General features: G+C 33.6%; 1 protein-coding gene and 1 pseudogene across 2 annotated transcripts; both read right to left on the bottom strand.

Annotated features, from left to right (window-relative positions):
* Positions 1 to 5228: 5228 nt before the first annotated feature.
* LOC126606634 (acyl-CoA-binding protein-like) lies at positions 5229 to 7619 on the bottom strand (annotated as a pseudogene).
* Positions 7620 to 12167: 4548 nt separating this feature from the next.
* Positions 12168 to 14474, bottom strand: LOC126606617 (transcription factor WER-like). Of its 2 annotated transcripts, XM_050274003.1 has the most exons (4): positions 14396 to 14474; positions 14203 to 14347; positions 13964 to 14093; positions 12168 to 12982 (listed from the first exon to the last, which is right to left on the bottom strand). In XM_050274003.1, exons 1-4 carry the CDS (start codon positions 14423 to 14425, stop codon positions 12427 to 12429), a joined length of 861 nt encoding a protein of 286 aa, XP_050129960.1. In that variant the 5' UTR covers positions 14426 to 14474; the 3' UTR covers positions 12168 to 12426. The 2 variants fall into 2 exon arrangements, with proteins under 2 accessions (XP_050129960.1, XP_050129964.1); XM_050274007.1 differs by lacking the exon at positions 14396 to 14474 and having other exon boundaries at positions 14203 to 14383.
* Positions 14475 to 22969: the final 8495 nt, after the last annotated feature.

Below are 22969 nucleotides of genomic sequence, written 5' to 3'. Positions count from 1 at the left end.
TTGGGGGACTCATGTTGGTACCATATATTTGAGCCTCATCCCTAAGCCCATGATTTATGTAAAAGGGGAGGGAGCCCTTTATAAAATGGAGCCTCACCTTCACTAAGGGAGAGGAAAACAGAGAGAAACACATCCCTCACAACAATAGAGGGCAATACCCTCTCAGCCAAACAGATAGCAAAATGGCAAGGGCTGCATCCACAGAGAGCTCCCTTGCCGATCTATTGTAATCCATACATTCATACAGTGAAATGGAATCAACATCAGTGTGGACGTAGCCCAACATTGGGGTGAACAATGATACATCTTTGTGTTCTTGTGCGTTTGTGTGATTCACGGCCGGATTTACATTGGTCCAAGATCCTCTAGATTTTATGCATCAACAGATCAGGAAGATGATTATGTGATGGTGGAGAAACACCCTAAACTGTTTTTCGTAAAAATCAGTTTAAGGGAGGGTGTAAAAAGTTATTTAGTTATGTTTAATTAGTTTTAAATTAAATAAAGCCGACATGGCAGCGTAGAGTCCAAGTCAAGCTGGAGTCCTAGATTGTAGGAGTTGTGGTTGAGTCTGTTCACCACGTTCAAATTTGTTTCCATTGCTTAAGGTAGTTGAACTCCACAAAATCTGCACATGTTGTGCTAGTGGTTATCGTAGAGATTGTTATTTTCAATTTAAGTTGTAAGCTTTGTTTTCAGTTAATGAGAAGAGAAAACTGCAGTATTCAAGCACTGTAAAATACATTTGTTCAAGCATCCTTTTACATTTAAGTTAATTCCAGTATCAAACATGGAGAAACGGATGAGGTGTTTGGAAGGTGAGAAAGTGCGAGAAAATGAAGGGGTGAAAAATGTGCTAGGTGCATGCAGCGTGAGATTCATATTGTCGTTGGAAGTGAGAAAGCGCGGGAAAATGAAGGGGTGGAAGATGTGTTGGGTGCACGCAGGGTGAGATTCAGTTGTCGTCTGGAAAATCACACGATCGCGTTGGGTGTGCTGGGTGTGTGGTTGGTGTCATGTTGAATTGAAAAAAATAATAATCAACATAAAAACGGAGTTGTACTCATTCTTGCATGCATACATACATACATACCTGTTTCCAAGAAGCTTATGTAGTCTAATGATGAGCTCTTCTTCGTCACTAGAAATGTTACCTCTCTTAATGTCAGGCCTCAGATAATTGAACCATCGCAGTCTGTAGCTCTTTCCACACCGGTTTAACCCTGCATTAACATAGTTAATGCTAATTTGGATCCTACGCAAACAGCATCTGAAAAAAAATTATTGTAAATTTAAATATGTAAAGTGTTAGTCTTATGAGGTTATACAATTAAAACACAAACGAATGAGTAACTGACCTGATTCCAACGGCGGCCATGGAAATCAAAGACAAAAGTAGTAGGGCACGGCAACACCAGGATCTTCTTTAAACTCCTAGCCGGATACAACTACTCTATGGGAAGCATTATGTTGTGTTCTAAGGCTTATAGGGACCGGTGTTTTATATAGGCTAAAAGCTAGGATTTCCATCCATAAAGGAAACCTAAACTTTACTTTCTTAGTCTCCAAGTAGTATCATAATCATATTCAATTAAGGATTCCATCAATCTTATTTCCAATATAAGACACCTTATATAGGATTGATATCTTTTAGAGATGAAATCACAATCAACATTATTCTCCAATATTACATTCTTATTACATGTAGTAGATCATTTAAAGGTCGATTTATATTGGATAAATCCAACATAAAGTGCATACACACACATACCAGCACTTTGAGGAAGGTCTCGCCGTTTTCCTTCTCCATTTGGTTCAATGTAGCTGGTAAGGATTTTATCTTCCCAAGCTGACCATGCTCCCCTGTTTAGCCCTTCTTTATCACAGCATGGTTTTCTTCCCATCTCTCTCTCTCTCTCTCTCACATAGAGAGTTCAAAGTTCAAAAACAACAACAGTCCAGCTTTGGAGTGTGTTTGATGGATTAGAGCTTTAGATTACTCCCCATGGTGATATGAAAGGACATATATATGTGCATGGAATAATGCTAGAGACTAAAGAAGTTTGAAAATTAAAAGATATGAAAGTTGATGATTGGTTTATTACTTATACGTTCATAAACGTACTTATTCTTATTGGTGACACATCATTTAGTTTTCAAATTTAGTTTTCAAATTTAATTTCCTTAGCATTACCCATTTGCATGTGATGTAAGATTCGGAAAGGGATTCTATCTTAATCCCTTCCACCAAATCCTCCCCATTAATTAATCCGGATCTTTGAAATTTAATCCAATGGCTAAAAATAGGAGTTCACTTTAAAAATTATAATAATTTTACCTGTTGAATTAAATTTCAAGAATTCAAATTAATTGATGAGAATAATTTGATGAAAAAGATCCGGAAATAATCATTTCCGTAAGATTCTACCAATTATAAAACTATAACAAAATTAACAATTATATATTACAGATTCTCCATGGCATAGATTGGGTTCCAAATGACAGAAACAATGGACACAGTTCTCAGAACTGAATCTGAACATTTGGTGTCATCTTCTCAAACCACCTGGCCTCAGCATTAAATATTCAACGACTGTGATTCTGCCCATCTCTACCTCATTTTTTTTAGAGAACTTTAATGAAAAGCATCCGATACTGTTCACTTTAACGAAAAACTACATTTTTACACTAAAGAGTCAATCCTGGTACTATTCACTTTACCCTTTATTTTGTCCTTATCATTAAAACTCAAAGTTTTCAAGCCCTTTTCATTAGTTTTCCTTTTTTTTTAAGGGGAACTTTACACTAAATATTCAACTACTGTTCACTTTAATGAAAATTATATTTTTACACTAAAAAATTAATTATGGTACTATTTATTTTAAGGAAAACTAATGAAAAGGGTTTGGAAACTTTGAGTTTTAATGATAAGGACAAAATAAAGGGTAAAGTGAATAGTATTAGGATTGATTTTTTAGTGTAAAAATGTGGTTTTTCGTTAAAGTGAACAGTACCGGGAGCTTTTCGTTAAAGTTCCCTTTATTTTACCCTTTATTTTATTCTAATCATTAAAACTCAAAGTTTTCAAACTCTTTTCATTAGTTTTGCTTTTTTTTAAAATACCAATTGAAGCCAATTTATCTTAATAGAAAAAATATTAATTAAAGAATCATCATAGCTTAACTAATCATCAACAGTCACGTTTTAAAATATCTTCGTTAATTAAGATCTCTTCACACCATGTACCAAATCTTCATCAAAATTCTGCCTAGGGAGAAATTGTTAGTTGTGACGGGAACAAAAATAGTATACCACGTGTTTTAATAGAAGTGGTGTGAAATTTTATTTTTTAAGTTATTAACTTTTTAGCACACATATCTCACCATTTGTATAATAACACATGATGTACAATCCTGTGTACGGATCACATTGAAAAATCTCTCCTGGCTGGGACCAATTCCACTCATATTCAATTACCATGTGGACCTTCTGTAAATATTAATTAAGTTTAACCATGTTTAGTCCATTAGTTTTACTTTATGTACTCGGGATTTGGGTGTTAATTGACATTATTTCTCTGGTTAACCGCTTGAATCCAAAAAAAGCTTTTGATTTCCCCACTCCCTGTTCTTGCCGCTACACAGTGGGTTTAGAAGCCCGATATCTTATTAAATTCTTAATAGATGATCTAATAGCAATTCGGTTCGTTAAAAAAATTTAACGGATGATCTGATAACGACCTAATTTGTTAACGAGTTGATTTAACATCTGCTATTTCGTATCATTTCGTATCTGGTTAACAAATCGTGTAAAAAATTGTTAAGCCTAGTCAGAATGTTTGAGATCGTTCAAAATCTTTGACTCGTTCAGTCATTGGTGGGCTTTGGGGCATCGACCATCGCCATAAAAGAGTGCTAGATGTATTAGAGGACAAAATGGAAAGGAAAATAAAAACATCTTTAGGCTCTTAGTGCTATTAAAGAAAGATGATAGTGGAAAATAATGTCTAAATAAAGATGATGATGATGTAAAATATTGAAAAGAAACTTGTACAGGGGTTTACATTGACAACCAATGAAACAATCACTCCTCTAATAAAGCTATAAATATTTTTTTTTAATGGAACTATCAAATCAAATATACAACATGTAAGTAAATTTCTTCCTTAATTTTTGGATATCAGACAATGAAATTTGATAGGAAATCGTTTACTATCATAACAATTACTACTTTTTATATTAAGAGTATCTAAGTATTCATGCTAAGAGAAATTCTTCAATGTATCTGAAACAAGAGGTGGTACGTCATATGTTATTATACAAATGAATGAAAGTTTTTTTTAAGTATTCTTCCACATATATAATAACATATATAAAATGACAAAAAAAAGAGATAATAACATATGTAAAACGGAGGAGGTGTTTGGAAGGTGAGAAAGTGCGAGAAAATGAAGGGGTGAAAAATGTGCTAGGTGCATGCAGGGTGAGATTCATACTGTCGTTGGAAGGTGAGAAAGCGCGGGAAGATGAAGGGATGGAAGATGTGCTGGGTGCACGCAGGGTGAGATTCAGTTGTCGTCTGGAAAATCACTCGATCGTGTGGGGTGTGCTGGGTGTGTGGCTGGTGTTCTGTTGTTGTATGATATAGTGTATGATATTGACGGTTGGATTGCTACTGAAAGAGTTGGGCTCAATAAAATTGGACATAAAGCCCAACTGTTAGTCCAGGATCCTTAATTGGTCCCATATTTGATCTGACTAGGCCCATTTAAAATCTTCATAGCTTTCCTCTTTTCAATTAATGGGTGAGTAAGTGTGTTTATTATTTCATGATTGGTATTTCAATGTGCAACATTTAAAGTGTATAAATATTAGGGGTGGGCACTTGGAACAGAAAACTAAAACCGAAACACGAACTAAACCGGGTTGCATCAAACAGTTCGATTTTTTGCGGTTTTGAAACGGTTTCTGTTTGAAAATGCCATGATCTATAAATATTATTAGAGTAACCAAATTAACTGTAGGTTTGAAGAAATAAAGAGATTATAAATTGCAATTCTTATGTTCAATTCTCATAAATAACTATAGGTTTGGAGTAAGGAAACTCTACTACTCGCCATGCATCATGACTTAATTACAAAGCAAAAGTTGTGGAAATTGAAGTGTTTTCTTCTTGAAACACATGGGAAAATGTTTAATACATACATATAGAACTCCATTGATGCTGATTTAGGTGGAGGCTACTTCTTGTAGTTGCAGCTGCTTCACCTTTACTATGTATTCAGTCATTGCTTCTTCTTTGCTCTTCCCTGATTAGTAACACATACATCAGGGTCAGTTTAGCAAAACTACTCTTCTATATCTCAATTTATAATCACCAAGCTGAAGAAGTTCTCTAATAGACTGTGCCCTGATATTGTATGTGAAACGCACTTGTATTAGAGGTTGTCAACAATTATGTCAGTTTTGTATACAAAGAACCCCTGCCACATCAGTGAAAATAACCCTTCTCTTATCCCAGTTGAGGAAATGGGATAAAGTTGGACTAAAAAAAAGTTACTAGGGTAAAGTGAGAAGAGTAAAAGTACAAACCACAGCTAAAAATACAGGGGCAAAGTGAGATTTTGTGAAAAGTATTAATACATGTAAAAACAAGCCTATTTCCGATTTAAACGTTTCTTATATAATATAGGGTTTTGTTTAATTTGTCAATTTATAGGTATTATTACCATCAACAGCTTTCCATGCATCCCATTTGGCCCTCTCTGTTGGGCTGAAAAATCCAGGTCGATCTGTATAATATATACATATATATATAGTTAACATGAAAATTGCTGCATGCATGCATATAATTTAAAGATACATACAGATCAATAGAATAACGATGGAGTGAAATTAAATTGTAAATTAGAGAAATTAATTAGGCCAATTATATATAATTATTGAAAGTACTCACTATTATTAACCGACCCAACTGTTGCCTGCTTGTAAAGGCCGTACAGGATTAGTTTATCTGCATCGGTTGTTCTTGGGGGTAAAGAAAAGACTTGGCCTTCTCTGCGTACTCTTTAAATTCCTCCTCCAGCTTCAATTATTCATATATATATATATATATATATATATATATATATGGATTTATTAAAATTAATAAGGGAAAATTAGGTTCACATCATTCTTTTTGTTACTCTATTGATTAAAATCCTATTCATTTTCACTTTTTGATCAAGGTCTTTGGGTATTAATAACATCATTAATTATTTAAATAATAAAATATTTTTATTTTTAAATATATTTCTTTAATGTTAAAAATGTTACAATTAGTATATTTATATTTATGGCTAAATTTTTTATCATATATTTTTATTTTTAGTTTGTACATATTTTTAATTTGCAAATATTTTTTATTTGAACCAATTTTCTTTTCATTTTTAATTTGTACCCATATATTAGTTTCTTTTTGTGCCCCTATTTTTTTAAAGTTTTATTTGTGTTTGTACCCATATGTATACCGTCAAGTGACATTGTATATTTAATCAATGATAGAAAAATTACATATTGTATATTTATGTTTTATGCCTAAACTTTGTATCATATATTTATATTTTTAGTTTGTACCCACTTTTAATTTGCAACATTTTTTTTTAATTTGTAGTATTTTCTTTTTAGTTTTATTTTGTACCCATGTATTAATTTCTTTTAGCGCCTATATTTTTAAAAATTCATTTGTATTCATAAGTTTTAATCTTTTATTTGTACCCTAATTTATTTCTAATGTACACATTCTTCTTTATTAATATACCATTTTGTTATATGTGAAATGTACCAATTTTTTTAACACTATGGATACATTCTTTTGCCATTTATTATTTCTTATTTTTACATAGTTTTTATCCATTTATTCAATCAAAATGTTTGAATTTTTTTATTGTAACCGTTTCTAATAGGATTATAATGAGAAATTTTAAATTTAGAGGATTATAAATCTCATAAAATATCAAACAATTAATGTCAAAACTATAAAAATATAAATATTAATGGTAATATCATGAGGTGTACAAAGTCAAGGGACCTTGATTAAACTTTGAATACTATTAAGGTTTTAATCAAAGAATGTTAAGGATTAGGGACTGCATCCAAAATATCCCAATTAATAAACTCTCAGAAAATGAGTGTCGTGGAGATGAGAATGTTTTTTTTTTTATGTGTGGGTATAGATGAAAGAATATGATTAAGAACGAAAATATAGAAATGGCCGCAATTGAAGATAAGAAAAGAAGAGAGAAAATATATATAAACGGAAGACCTACAAATGCTCTGATTTAAAGATGCGATTATGAGACAAAGGCTCATGGAAAAGGAGTAGACACCTATGAAGATTTGGGAAAAGACTCTAAGAAAAGGCATAGAGTACTTGGAGCTAACGAAAGATTTGACACAAAACCGTGTGCAGTGGCATTCTAAGATTCATACAGCCGACTCCATTTAGTAGGATAAAACTTTGTTATTATTGATGATGAGCACTTCATATAATACACACACATATATTGCATAATTCTTTACATTTTTAAGCAGGTATCAAAACTATATTCTTATGAGAGAGATAATTACCTGCAGAGCCATTGTCGTATGCAAAGCAAGATTGTTAGCAGCAATTAGGATCAACTGTGAAATGGTTGTTATGATTTTGGGGTGGTCTTCTAGTTGGTGGTGGAGTGCATGGACGAGACTCACAAAGAATTTATGTACATATGTATGAACTTCTTAGACGATTACAATGAACAATGACAATATAACATGGGTCCACTAGCACCACTACCACACAATATAAATATATATGCGCCTATGTGTATGTTAATTTCCGTGATATCTGCAATATTTGGAGTTAGAGGTGATTTTCACAATGTTTTCAGTTGTTTATACGTTTTTTTATTTATAGTCATCGACTCAACGATTAATTAAATTTAAAAAAAAACAACTAATATAATTAAATAACAAAGTGTTGGAGAAAAAAAAATGCATGTTTATCATTTTCTTTCAAGTTATTAATTGAACTCGACATGTAAACAACTTGTTTTGGTAAAGTTAATATTATCATACAGTGTGTGAATATAACATAAAATTAGAAGTTGGTGAATATAACATAAAATTAGAAGTTGATTTCTTTCTATTTTAAAAAGGGGACCAGCTAGTGGCTTCTTCACGTCAATCCATCATTCTGGGCTTGGAAAGACTCACAGAGGCATTTCTGCCTCCACTGACCACTATCGTGTGATTCATCAACTCTAGAAACCGAACACGGGACGTGCCTTGTGGAATACAGGCCTGAAATTCATCTTCAACCACTAAACCACCCCATGGTGGTTGGAAGCTGATTTCCAATACCTTCATTTTTCATACAAAAAAAGTGCTCTCAACAATATAAAAAAGAAAACAGTAAATCTTTTACAATAAAATCAAGAAAAAATTTGCTCGACTCCTAACAAAAAACTTATAAGAATAAAACGGTTTTACGCATGTGCTAAACTGTAATTGATATGTGTGACAGCCCGTCCCTGATTTTAAGAGTTTTAAAGTTTTAATAAAGAATTTTACAAAAATGCCCTTTGAGGTACGCGCATTATTCGAGATTAATTGTTGTGTCATGCCATCTAAGATTTGTTTTCTTGACATATCCTCGTAGTACTCGTCGCTACGGACGTGTGGACGCTGACGGTTCGTTATTTGGAGTTATAACGAAAAAGATTTTAAAGTTTGAAGTTTGGGCATTTTATAAATTTTATTATTAAAATTTGGATGGCCCAGATTTAATGAAGAATTAAATGGATGGCTTGGATGTAAGGAAAACAAAAATAAATAAATATAAGTGAAAGAAGGTTTGTGTGTGTGTGTGCGCGCGTGAGAGGAAGAAACAGAGGAAGGAGATTGGGCAGAAATGCCCAATCGGGACAAGAGAGAAGAAGGCATCAGTAGGGATTGAGAGAGGGAGAAGCCGGCCAATCGGAACAGGGGAAAGGAGGAAAGGAGAGAGGGCGAGAAGCGGAGGAACAAGAACATAGATGGGTTTTCAACCCATGACCCGCGCGGCGACCCGCTCCCGCAATTCCATTTTCCGACGGTTTTCCGTCCAAATTTCTGGTCTTCTTCAACCTCCCATCAACCCCAAACACCTGAAAAACATCCTAGCATCCTAATTGACCCAAAAATCAATGAATTTCGTGGTGATTTCGCGAAGAACACCCACACGGGTGCCGCGACTTTCTTGTTCAAAATTCGCCCAATCCCGAAGCAATTTCTTTCAATTTCCACCACCCATACACTTCTCTTGAGGCCTAGAACAAAGCCCAAGCATTGGTTGGGACGGCGGAGTTGATTTGAAGGTCGAATTGGAACTCACCCAATTCTAGGGTCCGCACGGATTTTGGTGAAATTGAAGTGTTTCCAGGAAACATTGGCCGTGGCCTCAGGTATAAAGTTTACTCTGCTCGTTGAGATCTTCAATTATGTATTTTTTGAGAATTTTTGGAAATAGTTGGATTTTCCGGCGAGCCGGGTGGCTGACCGCCACCCGTGGCGGCCCGTGCGGCGGCGCGTGGCCAATGGCCCGCCAATGTCATTCTTAGCATGTGTTTAAGGTTCTAGGTTCAGTTTTGATAATTGATGGTAACTTGAGTAATTGAACCTAAGTTCGTTTCGATTCGTAATTAGGTGAAAATGTGAATTTACGATCCAACCGTCGGATCGTCACCAAACTTTGATACGTTGTAATACGTAATATTTTAGGATTATAGGAACTTACAGATCGGGAATCCGATTAACGGATCTTTCGGGATTGGAGTTGTAAGTTCATAAAATAGAATGTTAACCGTCACTTGGTTTTGGAAATTGACGGAGATCCGACCGTTGGATGGTAATGAAATTTTAGGATGTTGTCCTAGAGGTATATTGTGGACCTCTGGAAGTTATGGATTTGAAATCTGAGTTGCAGATCTTCCGGATCGAACTACGTAGTGACGTGTTTTATATAAGTTATATATTCTATTGATATGATTTCTGAGGTTGGATTTGATTATTATTCTAGGCGCCGATCGTCATGACGCATTGATGTGTGGTGCTAGGGAGTTGTTGGGCGAACTCCAGGTGAGTGGGCAGTATTTCTGTTTATACCTATATACTATTGATATTTTTCCCAGAAATTGAGTTTGAATGAAAATACGTTTTCAAATGCCATGCATGCATATTATGAGATATGTGAATTGATAATTGATGCATATATATATATATATATATATATATATATATGAATTGGTGCTGTGGACGCACAAGTAAGTATCAGGTGAGTTTTATGTTATTCATGTGAATAATTGATGATGTATATTATGTTGATAGCTCATAACCTGCAATCATGGTGTTAGTGCTTATATTATTCACCTCACACCGCACGCTCACCTTGGATCCAAGTAGGTGCATGTCGTACAGACCATGAGAGGGTTCCGACTGATAGGTGACCTTAGATATGTGCACAGATTATTGATGAGAGAAGCACTAGAGCGTATTATCACACCATTCATGTCGTACAGACTACTTCAGGTAGTTCCGACTTATATGCAGTGTAGTGCCGTACAGGTCACCGAGGTGACTCCGGTTAGATTGGATGTTGAGCTATAGAATTAACCGTACAGGATCAACTGCAGGGTCTCCGGTTAATTCATTATTTCACCTGTTACATTGATGCATCATTCATTCTGTTTTTGAAATTATAACATGGCATACTTTCTGGTTTTTGAGAAAAATTGATGATTTGAGATTCATGAAAAGTATTATGCTATTATGCTATTTTTCTGGGAAAGTATGGTTTTACAGCGAGGGGTTAGAAATGTTTTAAATGAAATGTTTTCGAAAAACTTTGTTTTACTGACCTACTCAATTTTGTTTTGCGCCCCTCCAGGTTCTAGATAGCAGAGATTTGGTGGCCATGAGGAATCCAACGGTGTTCTGACATAATTCACAAAAGTAGGACTCACCCTCAGGTGTTTCATCTTAGTAATTGTATTTTTAAAGCTTCCGAACTGTGTAAATGGTTACGTCACTCTCACGTGACGGCCAGCATGCCCTCCTTCGGGATGGGGTGTGTCAATATGTAACTATAAAAATAACACTAGAAAGACAAGATAATGTATTTCTAGTATTTCCGTAACCATAAGTGGGTGCCCTTTTAAAAATAATAATTTATAATTAATAAAAGCTAAAAAGATGAGTAAAATTCGAAATTATTACAAATATTTTTCAAATCATATAATACATGCGTAGTTAATTTCATAACTTTTTGTTTGTGTGTGTGTAAACAATAATGCAACATGAAGAACACATGCATGGAAGTATATATATCATGTGATCGACTCTAGCTATTCATCGACCATCAACTTTTTGTGTTGGTGAGAAAGAATTAAATTCAAGAGTTTGATCATTTTTCTAGGTGAGAAATTTTTTAGTGTGTCTGGAATATAGAGCGGTGCATCATATGTTATTATATAAGTAGAGAGAAATTTTATTTCAAATGTTATTTTTACTTTATAATGACATATGGTGTACCATCTCGTGTTCCGGATACATTGTAAAATCTCTCCTCCTATACAGAAAGGGAATTATGTCCTATTAAATTGCACAAACTGATTTAGGACTTGCTTTTTAATTGTATCAAAAAATGGTGCGGAAAATCAAGTTTTCTTTCAATTTTGCTTGTTGAATACAATTACTTACTGAAGTTTGAAGATCACAAAAGCATATAAATGATCCCAGGAGATCAATATCACAGCATATTAATAGTGAATGTCAAAATTATGTGTGGGATCGAAGCAACATTTACATCATCTGTAGTTTTTCTTGGTTTCAGCAAGTAATTATGGCTTTGTAGTTCTCTACCAACCAAGGCAGAGTCGCTGTACATACATAAATTTGATGACAATTATAATTCTTTTATTGTAGGTAATATCACTATTTTATAAGTTACAATAAAGAAAATGGGGATTTGAATTTGAGGTGCAAAAGGTTGAAGAAAAAGACTTCTTTTTACATAATCAATCCATTACTACTTACGGTTAATCATCACGAGTCACCGCCAATACACACACATTGTACAATTAACAACAATTAATATTGGTGCATCTATACTAGTGAATAATGGATATTGATGTTTAGTAAAGGTAAAGTTGAGTTACATACGAATGAACCTTTATTTGGACATTAAGTATACAATAAATATGCAGTTATTGGCACTTCAAAAATGACATCCACACCCCTTTTTATACAACGTTTTCCCCGTATTTTTGTGAATTTGAAATGCATACCAAACTTATTTAAGTAATTAAGAAGGAAATTGTAGCAAGATGGAGTAGGCAAAATTGGACTGGCGATAAGGGTTTGATTAATCTTAATTAACCCACTGATGATAGCCATCTTGTGAATTGAGAAAAGCTGAAATTGCATAGAGGTCTACATCTTCGTGGTTTGGTTGAAATAACAAGTGATCACTGGTAGCACCCACATTTTTCCACTTTGCGGCTTCTGCATCCTCCCTTAGTACTAAATCCTCACACTTGGTTCCATTACCATGTCCAACAAAGTTCGAATCATCCACCACATAATTTCCAAATCCATTGATTTCGGCCTCGTGTGAAAGGCCATGGATGTAACTGTCGAAATCTCTTAGAAAACTCAACGACGAATTCTGATCACGATCATCTGAGATGTCTGATAGTGCCACCGGATTGGATTTCACTGGATTGGATTGACCATCTTCATCTTTGGAAGGATTAGAACAATAATTACCACGTTGATGATGACTATCGCCAGCATTAGGCGCTTGCTTGTTATTAATTATACGTTGAGGTCTTTCTTCTTGAATTCTCTTGCTCAAACTGATATTCCAGAAATTCTTGATTTCATTATCTGTTCGACCAGGCAATCTTCCGGCTATGAGAGACCACCTAATATATCAATGCGTCCACCATTATTATTTTTTAACTAATTTTGTACGTGTGCTTGGATCATAGAAATACACAATATAATCAAAAGCTTGGAGGACTAGTCTAAATTGCGGTTTGACCCCCTAAACTATTACCCCAGTTGAAATTAACCCCTAGAACTATTGTTTTGGTAAATTAACCCCTGAACTACTTAAATCAGCCAATTAACCCCTTGCCGTTTAATTTAATCCACTATTATGTCAAATTGAAGGGCAAATTAGTCTTTTCATCATCAATTTTTACTTATTAGCTATAACCACCAATAAAATAATGACACGTGGACACAGAATAATTCAAAAACTTATAGCATAGAAACATAAAGAAACGAAACGTTTACATACGGACCATTTCATATTATCATTACACATTTTATGTGTCCACATGTCATAATTTTATTGGTGATTATAAGTGACATGTAAGAATTGATGTTAAAATACTAATTTGCCCTTGAATTTGACAGAGTAATAGACATAATCTAACGACAAAGGGTTAATTGGCTTATTTCAAATAGTTCAGGAGGTTAATTCACCAAAAATATAGTTTACGGGGTCAATTTCAACTGGAGTAAGAGTTCACGGGGCCAAACGACAATTTATCCTTAATCTATTTGCATCAAATTTAATTATATAAAAAAAATTAAAAGCTATTGGTTAAAAATATTATAAAGTGAGTATTTAACCCAAAACCAATAAACAATGGACAGAGATGTTCAAGATAATTTAAACACTTATGCAAGGCTCCGATGTGAAATTTACTTTCTCAATATGTCTGCTTACATATGAGAATGTGAATAGTCTACTTCATATCATGTTATAGTTAATGTGAACATCCAACCCGAAATCAATTGGCAGTTAGTGGGAGACCTATCATGTAAACACTCTTGCAAGCCTTTGCTTCACCGTCTTGGGATTCACAGTATTAATGTGCAAAAATATGTCATACCTGTTTCCAAGAAGCTTGTGCAATCTGATAATGAGGTCTTCTTCTTCCGGAGAAATGTTGCCTCTCTTAACACCAGGTTTAAGATAATTCAACCATCGCAGTCTGCAACTCTTCCCACTTCGATTCAACCCTACAAATATATACAGTAACAATCAATTAAATGGTATTATATATGTATATTATCACCACGAAAACTAGTTTATTATGTAAATAAAAATAAAAACGTTCGCTATACGAACCAGCTTTTTTAGCAACATGTCTCCATTGTCCTTCTCCATGTGTTTTGACGTAGTCAGTAAGGACTTCATCTTCCTCAGCACACCATGCTCCTCTTTTAAGCCCGTCTGTATCACCGGATGGTTTTCTCCCCATCTCTCTCTCTCTCTCTTTCTCTCTCTCTCCTCTCTTTTTCTCTCTCTCTCCTCTCTCTCTGTATATAAATTTTCTGGGTGGAGAAATCATTGCATATTAGTGGGTATATATATAGGCCGATTGAGGAACTAAACTTTGGTTTCCGTTTTTGGAGTGAAGGTCCTAGAACAATAAATGTTTCTGAGATTTAGCGACTTAATGCAGTAATAAAACAAAAATATTTATAATTTACCAACTATATATGTTTGTGTGTTTTTTTAAATTTAAACGTGACTAGGTATTTTTTGACAATCGAGAGAAAGATAGAAAGAAAGAAAAAAAAAAGACCTAGAAAATAATGTTGTGTTTCCGATCAGTTTTGTCTTAAATGAATGAGCAGAAACATTAATGCAAACGACTAACTATATGGACCATATATAGATGTACTTGTTAAACCAGAGTTTGATTTTAACCAGTATATATTTACCCAGTAGAGCAATGTCGAGAATTACAGTATTTTGGTTGACATTCAGATGTACGCTTCACTGTCATGCATGCATATGGAATAATTTATCAGTACTGTAAAAGCTATTTTACATCTTAAGCTGGCTAGTCACAGTAGATATATGTGTGTGTGTTCTGGTTAGTCTCATATATATGTAGAAAGCTGCTAGGGTTTCAGTAGGGAAGGAAACCATACTGCATAAACGATGCCAGAGGTTCTGGAGTCACGGTTGATACACACACACATATGTATATTTTTTTTATGACCGATGTTATTTAAACATACAAAAGTGACACACTTTTTATGCACCCTTTCATAAAGATGGGCCCAAACAATGGCATAGCCCCAGACGTATTGATTGAAGTAAAAATTCACACAACTAATTGTATCATGGCAAACCACCCACACCTATTGATTGCATGGGTAGTTAAGTGGGGACAGTATTGATGCAACTAGTGGTGACCGTGGTCTGCCTCTCTAAAAGTTTAACATAGTATCCAAGTGGGTTGGCCCGCATGATTGGGTTCATTTACAAACATGACCGACATGGAATTGGCTCTATGCGTGCCCCACCCACATGAGGTGAGAGGGGGGCGCGAATTGAACAAAATAAAAAGTCTCACATCAATAATTTCACAAGATAAATCACAACTTATGTCAAGTAATTATACTTCTAATTGTATCGAGGTATTTTGCATAAAAACCCCACACATATTGATTGCAAGGTGATTAGTGTGAGGACAATATCAATGCAATTATTAGTTGACCACAACCAATCTTTCTGAAACTTTGATCGTACACCTCATACCTATTGATTGCATGAGTAATTAAGTGGGACATTGGTGATGCAATTAGTGGTGAACCGGGACTCATCTCTCTGAAACTTTAACAATACATATATCAGCAAATATGTCAATTTTATGTGTTTGAATGGTTTTATTTTCACACGCTATGAAAAAAAGGTTGACAATAACCATTAACATTAGTTTTACATGGTGAGTAAAGACTGGTAAGCTAATGAGATTGGTAAAACATATCCACCTCCTTAGCCACCCCCTTAGAGTTTATTCACCTCATTCTGTAGAACCAATATTGATAATTATTATCAATTTTTGTGAGGTATTAGTAGTTAGTACAATATGTTAGAAGAGGTATATTTTTATCTTCCAATATTAGAATAAGTCTTAAGATCCAAACCCTAATGAAAAAAATGTGAGCAACAATGCGCAACACAACTTTCATTCTGTGTGGCTAGCCTTGCATGCGTAGATCATGCATGAGTAGTCATGACACTTAAACTCCCAATTGAATTCAATATCTAACCGATGGTCCAATCAACTATCCAATTGACCAACTACTTTTATTGGTGAGAATATCTGCCCTACCATGCTGGTCGATCATCCACTGCAAAAATTAAATAAAGAAATAGTTAAAAAAAAAAAACCTAATCAGATAAATGGTTTTTGTGATGATAGGATATTCAAAAGATAACTTCAGTGTTAACGAAAATTATGATTTAAACTCTTGTGGTATAATTCGTTAATAAATTTAGTCCCAAAATAATATTTTAATTAAATGCAGAGATAAAAACGTATTTTTATCTCATTTTTTCTTTCTTTGCACCTTCTCTCCCCCATCTCTCTTCCTTCTGTCTCTGATTTGTATCTTCACCTTCCTCAAGTCTTTCTCTCTACGCCCAACCATTTGTATGGGTTTTCTGTTCAAACCAAATTAATTACTAGGATCACAAAAACAGAAAGTAGGACCACATTCACTTGCATCACTGCAGCCATTAGGCTTTCTTCGTTTTCCAGCACACCATGAAACAAAGGCAAGAAGTTTATATAAATCGTTTTGAAATTGTTTCATTATTTTTTAGAGAGTGTGTGTGTGAAAATACAAATTGGAATGTGGTTGAGATTTCCTATTTCCTGTCACCACAAGAAAGAATAGAGTAAAAATACAAATTACAAAGAGAAAGAAGAGAGACGATGAAGAAGATGCACACATGAAAGTACATTTTTATCCTGTACTTTTAATAGAAATATCATTTTTGGACTGAAATTTTTAGCAGACTACACCGCTAGGATTCAATCCTAATTTTTTTTAGCTCATATGCTATTTTTCGAATATCTTATAACCACAATAATCTTTTATCCAATTAGACCATAAAAAATGCTCTACGGGTACATATATGCACTGCGATAAATTAAATAAACTTACATATTCTCAAAGATTGCCCAATCATTAGAGCTATGTGGATCATTGACAAACAACGTAAGCCTATACAATGTGATTATATCGATGTGTATCTATAATATCCTATACTTGTCACCTATGAAATGTTGAACAATTCAAGGTTCATCTTTAAAATTTGACAAATTTAAATAAAACTTATATTAAATGATTTTGCTTTTAATTGTATTGAAATTTTTTTTTGATAAAATTCTCATACGTATCATGTTGTGTGCATGGTCGTAGATACAATTCAAACCAAAACTTTCTAACTACTTTAAAAGGTGGTTTGAAGCAATGAACTTCTAGAACGTGATGACCATCGAACCTAAGATCAACTGGCAATGAGGTATACTAAAGTTATTTCTTTTAAGTCATTTTATAAAAGATATTTGCAGCAAAACCCTCTTACGTGCATCTCCTTTTGCTCCTAACACATGAACAAACATGTGGGATGGTTAGACTAGCCACAGATAGATATCAAACAACAATATTTTCCTTAAGAGAAAACACAGATTTGGGCTCAAAAAATAACCATACAAACTAATCATAACGAGCCTAAGTAAATTGGGTTTGAGGGTTTACACCTTCACCTTGGGCCTTTAGATACTGTAGTAGGTAGCCCAACCAAACTATAGCCTTGTTATTTAATTGAACAAAAAAAAAGCATTTCATTCATATATTAGTGGATCATTTTTCTTTTTGATGACAGAATACATAATATATGTGTATATGGGTGCGTGGGGTAATAATTTTCACAATCTTATATTTTCACTTTTGCACTTCTATTCATGTTCTTTAATTTTTCATTAATATATTCAATTCAAAATTTAAAAATAAAGCACTAGCATAAAGAGAAAATTCGAGTGCAAAAATCGTTATCTATATACACATAAGTCTGTGTACTATGATCGAGTGATATCTCTCTCCAGATCTATATACATTGAATTATGCTTATGTTAAAAGGAGAAAAATTAGGCAAGATTATTTCTCCGGAAATACACATAAGTATGATATTTAGTACTAATGTCTAATGGTATGTCTCATTACTTGTAAGTGGGAGATATTAAATTTGACTCTTATAAATTACGAGTTCAATATTGACATGCACATTGTGTGGACTTAAACCCAAATCTTTTCATATATTGTTATATTAAAAAATTTATATACACATAAGTATAGATAGGGGATAAGATTTCACTGGTGACCAAATATGTTACAACTTTTAAAAGACAAAAGTCACCATAAAAATATGATAGTGTCATGTAGGCCGAGTAAGGTTAAAAGCTTATTGTGTACACAATAGAAAAGATCAAAGTGTGTTTATTGGATACAGGGAGAGCAAAGTCTAACAAGTGATCAAATACCCAAAAAAAACTAATACAAAAAAATGTAGGATAATGCTATTCATACACCTATTTTTACCGCTTACACAATTTGTGGCCATTTTTCTTCTTCAACGTATCAATCTAACAGCCAAAAATTGAAAAGCATATGTAAGAAATAAACATAGGTATATGAATAGTACTATTCAAAATGTATTATAGGATTTTAAATTTGAAAAAAAAAAGATTGAAAATAAAAGAAGGTCTGACCAAAAGCGACAAGGCTTGAGTTGGGTCAAGTGGTGAAGTCACTCCCATAATCTCTCCAATGCATTTGGGGTTTGGCATTGCAAATTTGCAAATTCCCCCTCCTGTCCAATAATGTTTCAAAGGGGGGTTCTACATCTCCCAAGTCCCATCCCATGTGCTTGCTTTTTCGCATATGGGACTTATCTTCATCGTCCACATATTCCCTTTCCAAAACTCCTATCATCTTCCCCATCTATTAATGTGTCGCACGTTTCCAGGGCTAGTTTCGGAGTGCTGTATTTTTTTTCTAAACTGTTTTTGATGTGCTATACTGTAATAATAAATAGTATAAAAAAAATTAGGTAAATGTTTGGTAAGCTATAATGCTAAAGGGATGTGATATCTACACATATTTTTTTACTTCTCTCACACCCTTTTAATTTTCGGCCATTGGATCAGATGAATTGAAGAATATCAAATAATAGAAATTAATAAGGGGGTAAAAAGGGGTGTGTGGATAGCACACCCCATGCTAAAAGTACGTTTAGCAAAACAAAGATGAGAGTATGATAGTCAATATGAAAATTTCATTAACTGGTATTGTTTACCTACCTCTAATGGAAAAAAGGTTTTTTTAGAAAGCCTGTGTAGAGCTGTTTTTGCTTTCCACAATTTTGGATCTATAATTTTGAAGAAAAAAACACTTTTTTTTTTCATTTACCAAACACAACTAAGACCCTAGCTTTTTTAAGAAAGTGCTTTTAGGCAACCCCAAACCAACTCTTAGGCAATAGATTCTCATATGAATATCCTTCTATTTTGATTAAACTATTGCACATGAAATCTGAACTCATAACCTCGTTCAACTAAGAAAAAAAATCAATATCGATTAATTAAAGGATCATGCGCATAACGCCAGTCTATTGAGTGTCTAGTGCCTAAATACTTACATAAGCATAGGTGTTTTTTTTTTAAGAGATCATGTAAGCATAAAATTTAAAATAACACATCTTCATTCTCGAAATCTACAAGCAAAAGTTAATATGGTGGGTTGGTGGGTCGGATTTGGATAACTATTTTAGCAGCGGGTGGGTATGGGGTTGTACACATTATTATACAATCGGATGTGGACGAGTGTGGGTGAGAAGAATTTTAAGCAAAGCATTTAACGAGATTAAGAAGAGAAGCACCACTGTTTGTAAACTAATAAAACAGAAAGAGAAAAAATAGATGGAGAGAGTTCGAGAAGAAAACTGTTTTTGTATAAGACTTTATGCACGTCAATTTTATCTCCTGCAGGTCTGTCATTTTCAGTTGAAATTAGCCATTCAAAAAATTAATTAAATCTTGCACATATAAATTTAACAAATCTTTACAAGGGTTAAATCTTACATAAGTGACATGTAATATTGTAGCTGGACCCAAAAATGGGAAGAGAACTCAAGAAAAGAAAAGCAATCTTAAGATTCTCAACCCATAAGACTTTATGCACGTCAATTTTATCTCTTGCACATTTGTCGTTTTTAAGTTGGAATTGAGCAGTTTTTTTTTTCTTTAATGTACTACTGAGTGGTTTAAAAAATCAATAGATCTTGCGTATAAAAACTCCATGAACTTTTACATCAATTAAATCTCACATACGTGAAACGTAATATTATAACTGGACCCGGAAATAAAAAGAGAACTCAAGAAAAGAAAAGCAATCTCAAGATTCTCAACACAAGACGCCACCACCGTTTCCATTATAAAAAGGATTGTGCTATTCACACATCCATTTTTACTTCTCTCACATCCTTTGTTAATTTAAGTCATTTGATCTTCTTTAATTCATCTGATCCGACAGCCAAAAATTAAAAATATGTGAGAGAAGTAAAAAGGGGTGTGTGGATATCACATCCCTTATAAAAAAAAGTTAGCGTGTTTAGTGGAGACTGAAACATCTGCCTTCAGATTGTCTCCTATTTAGAAAACCAATCGTGGAGATTAAAGATAATCATTGATATCATTGGGGTTTCAAATGCTAATTACAACAACAACAACACTGAGCTTATGGTGCACAGATCCATACTCAATATTCTCTCTTTATCTATTTCTCAAAAGATACTCAAAAAATAATATCAAGTTTAATTTTGTGAGTTATTATTGGGTTTAGGTTTATTTGATGATTATTTACATCTATTTTTTTTTATTAAATTGTGATACATGTCATCCTTTATTTATAGTGTATCTTTTGGTTGGTTCTATCCACATACTCTTTTTACTTCTCACTCCCCTTTCAATTTTTAGTCGTAAGATCAAATGAATTGAAGAATATCAAAACAGATAAATTAACAAGAGGTGTGTAGAAGTTAAAAATAGGTGTGTCAAGATAGCACCGCCCAATCCTTTACTCAATTTTAGGATTAACTATAAAAATTAAATATTGTTCTTTCTTTTTCGTGCTCCTAATTCATATCTCAATTTTTTCTTTTACCTCCCTCGCATGTTAAATGTGTTAACTAATCTATATTGTATGTACTACGTATATCACTACAAATGCTAGTATGGGTTTATAAATGTATGAAAGATGAAATTTCTTTGAACTATTTTCATGGATGATAGGTAGATTAATTTATATTTATTTTCATGGATATCTCTATTACGGGTTAAATGTACTTTATCAATATAGGTATCATATATGATAACATATAAATTTTCTTTTAACTATGTTCTGTAACAGTGGTTAGATTTTCATATTTAAATATTCAAATAACAAATTTGAGTAAAGATGCATAAATTAGAAAAATTAATTAAAATTGAAAAAAAAAATACTAGACTAAATCCAACAACAAGGACCTTTATCAAAGTAAAAAATTAAATAAAATCTAAAAAAAAGCTAAAGGCAAATGGGCTTGTTTATTTGTTTATGATCAACTTGTGAAAACGACCGTGGCCAATAATGTAGTGTACTTGTGAAAGTGCTCCCAGATTAGCATTAATCATAGTTTTATTAGCGTGGTCCATACGGTTCTCTTAATATGATTAATAACTTGAGAATCTTGTTGGCAATTGGATTAGACTCTATTTATCCTTTCATTATTCATGCTAAGCTACAAAATGCATGTCGTCATGAACATGATTTGAACTTTGGATTGGAATTTATCTAGTTCATATACTTCCTAACTATCAAAGTGTTCTTTATCATAGGTCATTATTAGTTAACTAATTATGAACTCGTTTGGAAATGTTTTTAACATGACTGAAAACGTTTTTCTAGTGCAGGTACTTCTGGAATCAATCCTTGGTAAATATACAAGTGAATCCTGGAAAAGTACTTCAAGTGTTTTTGGAACCCAAAAACATTTTATCTAAAAACGCTTTCAATCATTTTAAAAACAGTTCTAAAATAAGTTTTATTTGTGTGTGTAGAATCCATACATAGGTACTAAGTTGCAACCAAGAGATCACTTGCCTTGCTAATATGGGGAATGTATTCAAATCCAAGGATCATGAAATTTGTAGGTACAACGTGACCAAACACAAGTATGATCATAGTGATGCTCTAAATTAGCTAATTCTTATGTTGTCATATTTGCTTGTCTATTAAGTGTGTTGAAAAATTAGACTGAATTTGTCCCGAAAGATGCTAATTATCTTAAATAATTGGTTGGGTGCGCTAAAGAACTTGAGTTAGTTTATTTTGTGTTGGAGTTTGGTGGCTGAGATTAGAGCCACATTTGTACCTCACATTGGCTAGAGAGAGAGCCATATAGTGCTTTATAATAAATGGTGCCTCATATATTGTCAAGATTTTTTGATAAAATCTCATACCTGTTTTTCTCAGATGGTTAAAGAGGGGAGAACGACGGCAATACCAACTCGTGCGTGCAAACCCTGTTCGTGTGCTCATCACTATATTTTGTAGTAAGTCTATTGATATTAAGGAGTCACCTTCATGTGCTAAATTATAGTTGGCATGCCAATTGAAGCGCTTGTTGTAGTGTCAAAAGCCTCAGCTTCTAAACTATCGAAATGCTTATTGATTGTAACATACTTTTTTCTATACTCTGAAACACTATAAAAAAAGTTGTGATTGTAACATACTTTTTTCTATACTCTGAAACACTATAAGATTGCTTGCTCCAAAATCGAAGAGGCACCGTCCTCCGAATCTAAAGAGCCAGACTCCCAACATGACTACTTTCTTAAAAATCGAAGAGAGGGTAAAGGAACAGTACCATTGCTGGATAATTGGAAAGTCCCTGTGTGTCAACCTCTGTGCTTCGTGGCAAGGTAGACTAGCAAACATGCCCAACCTTTACTTACATTCGAGAAAACACTCCCAACAAGATTGCTTGCTCC

Source organism: Malus sylvestris, chromosome 2 (genome assembly GCF_916048215.2).
Source record: "Malus sylvestris chromosome 2, drMalSylv7.2, whole genome shotgun sequence".
Taxonomy (NCBI): domain Eukaryota; kingdom Viridiplantae; phylum Streptophyta; class Magnoliopsida; order Rosales; family Rosaceae; genus Malus; species Malus sylvestris.
The sequence above is the reverse complement of the archived record's forward strand: the minus strand, read 5'-3'. Positions and strand labels throughout refer to the sequence as shown.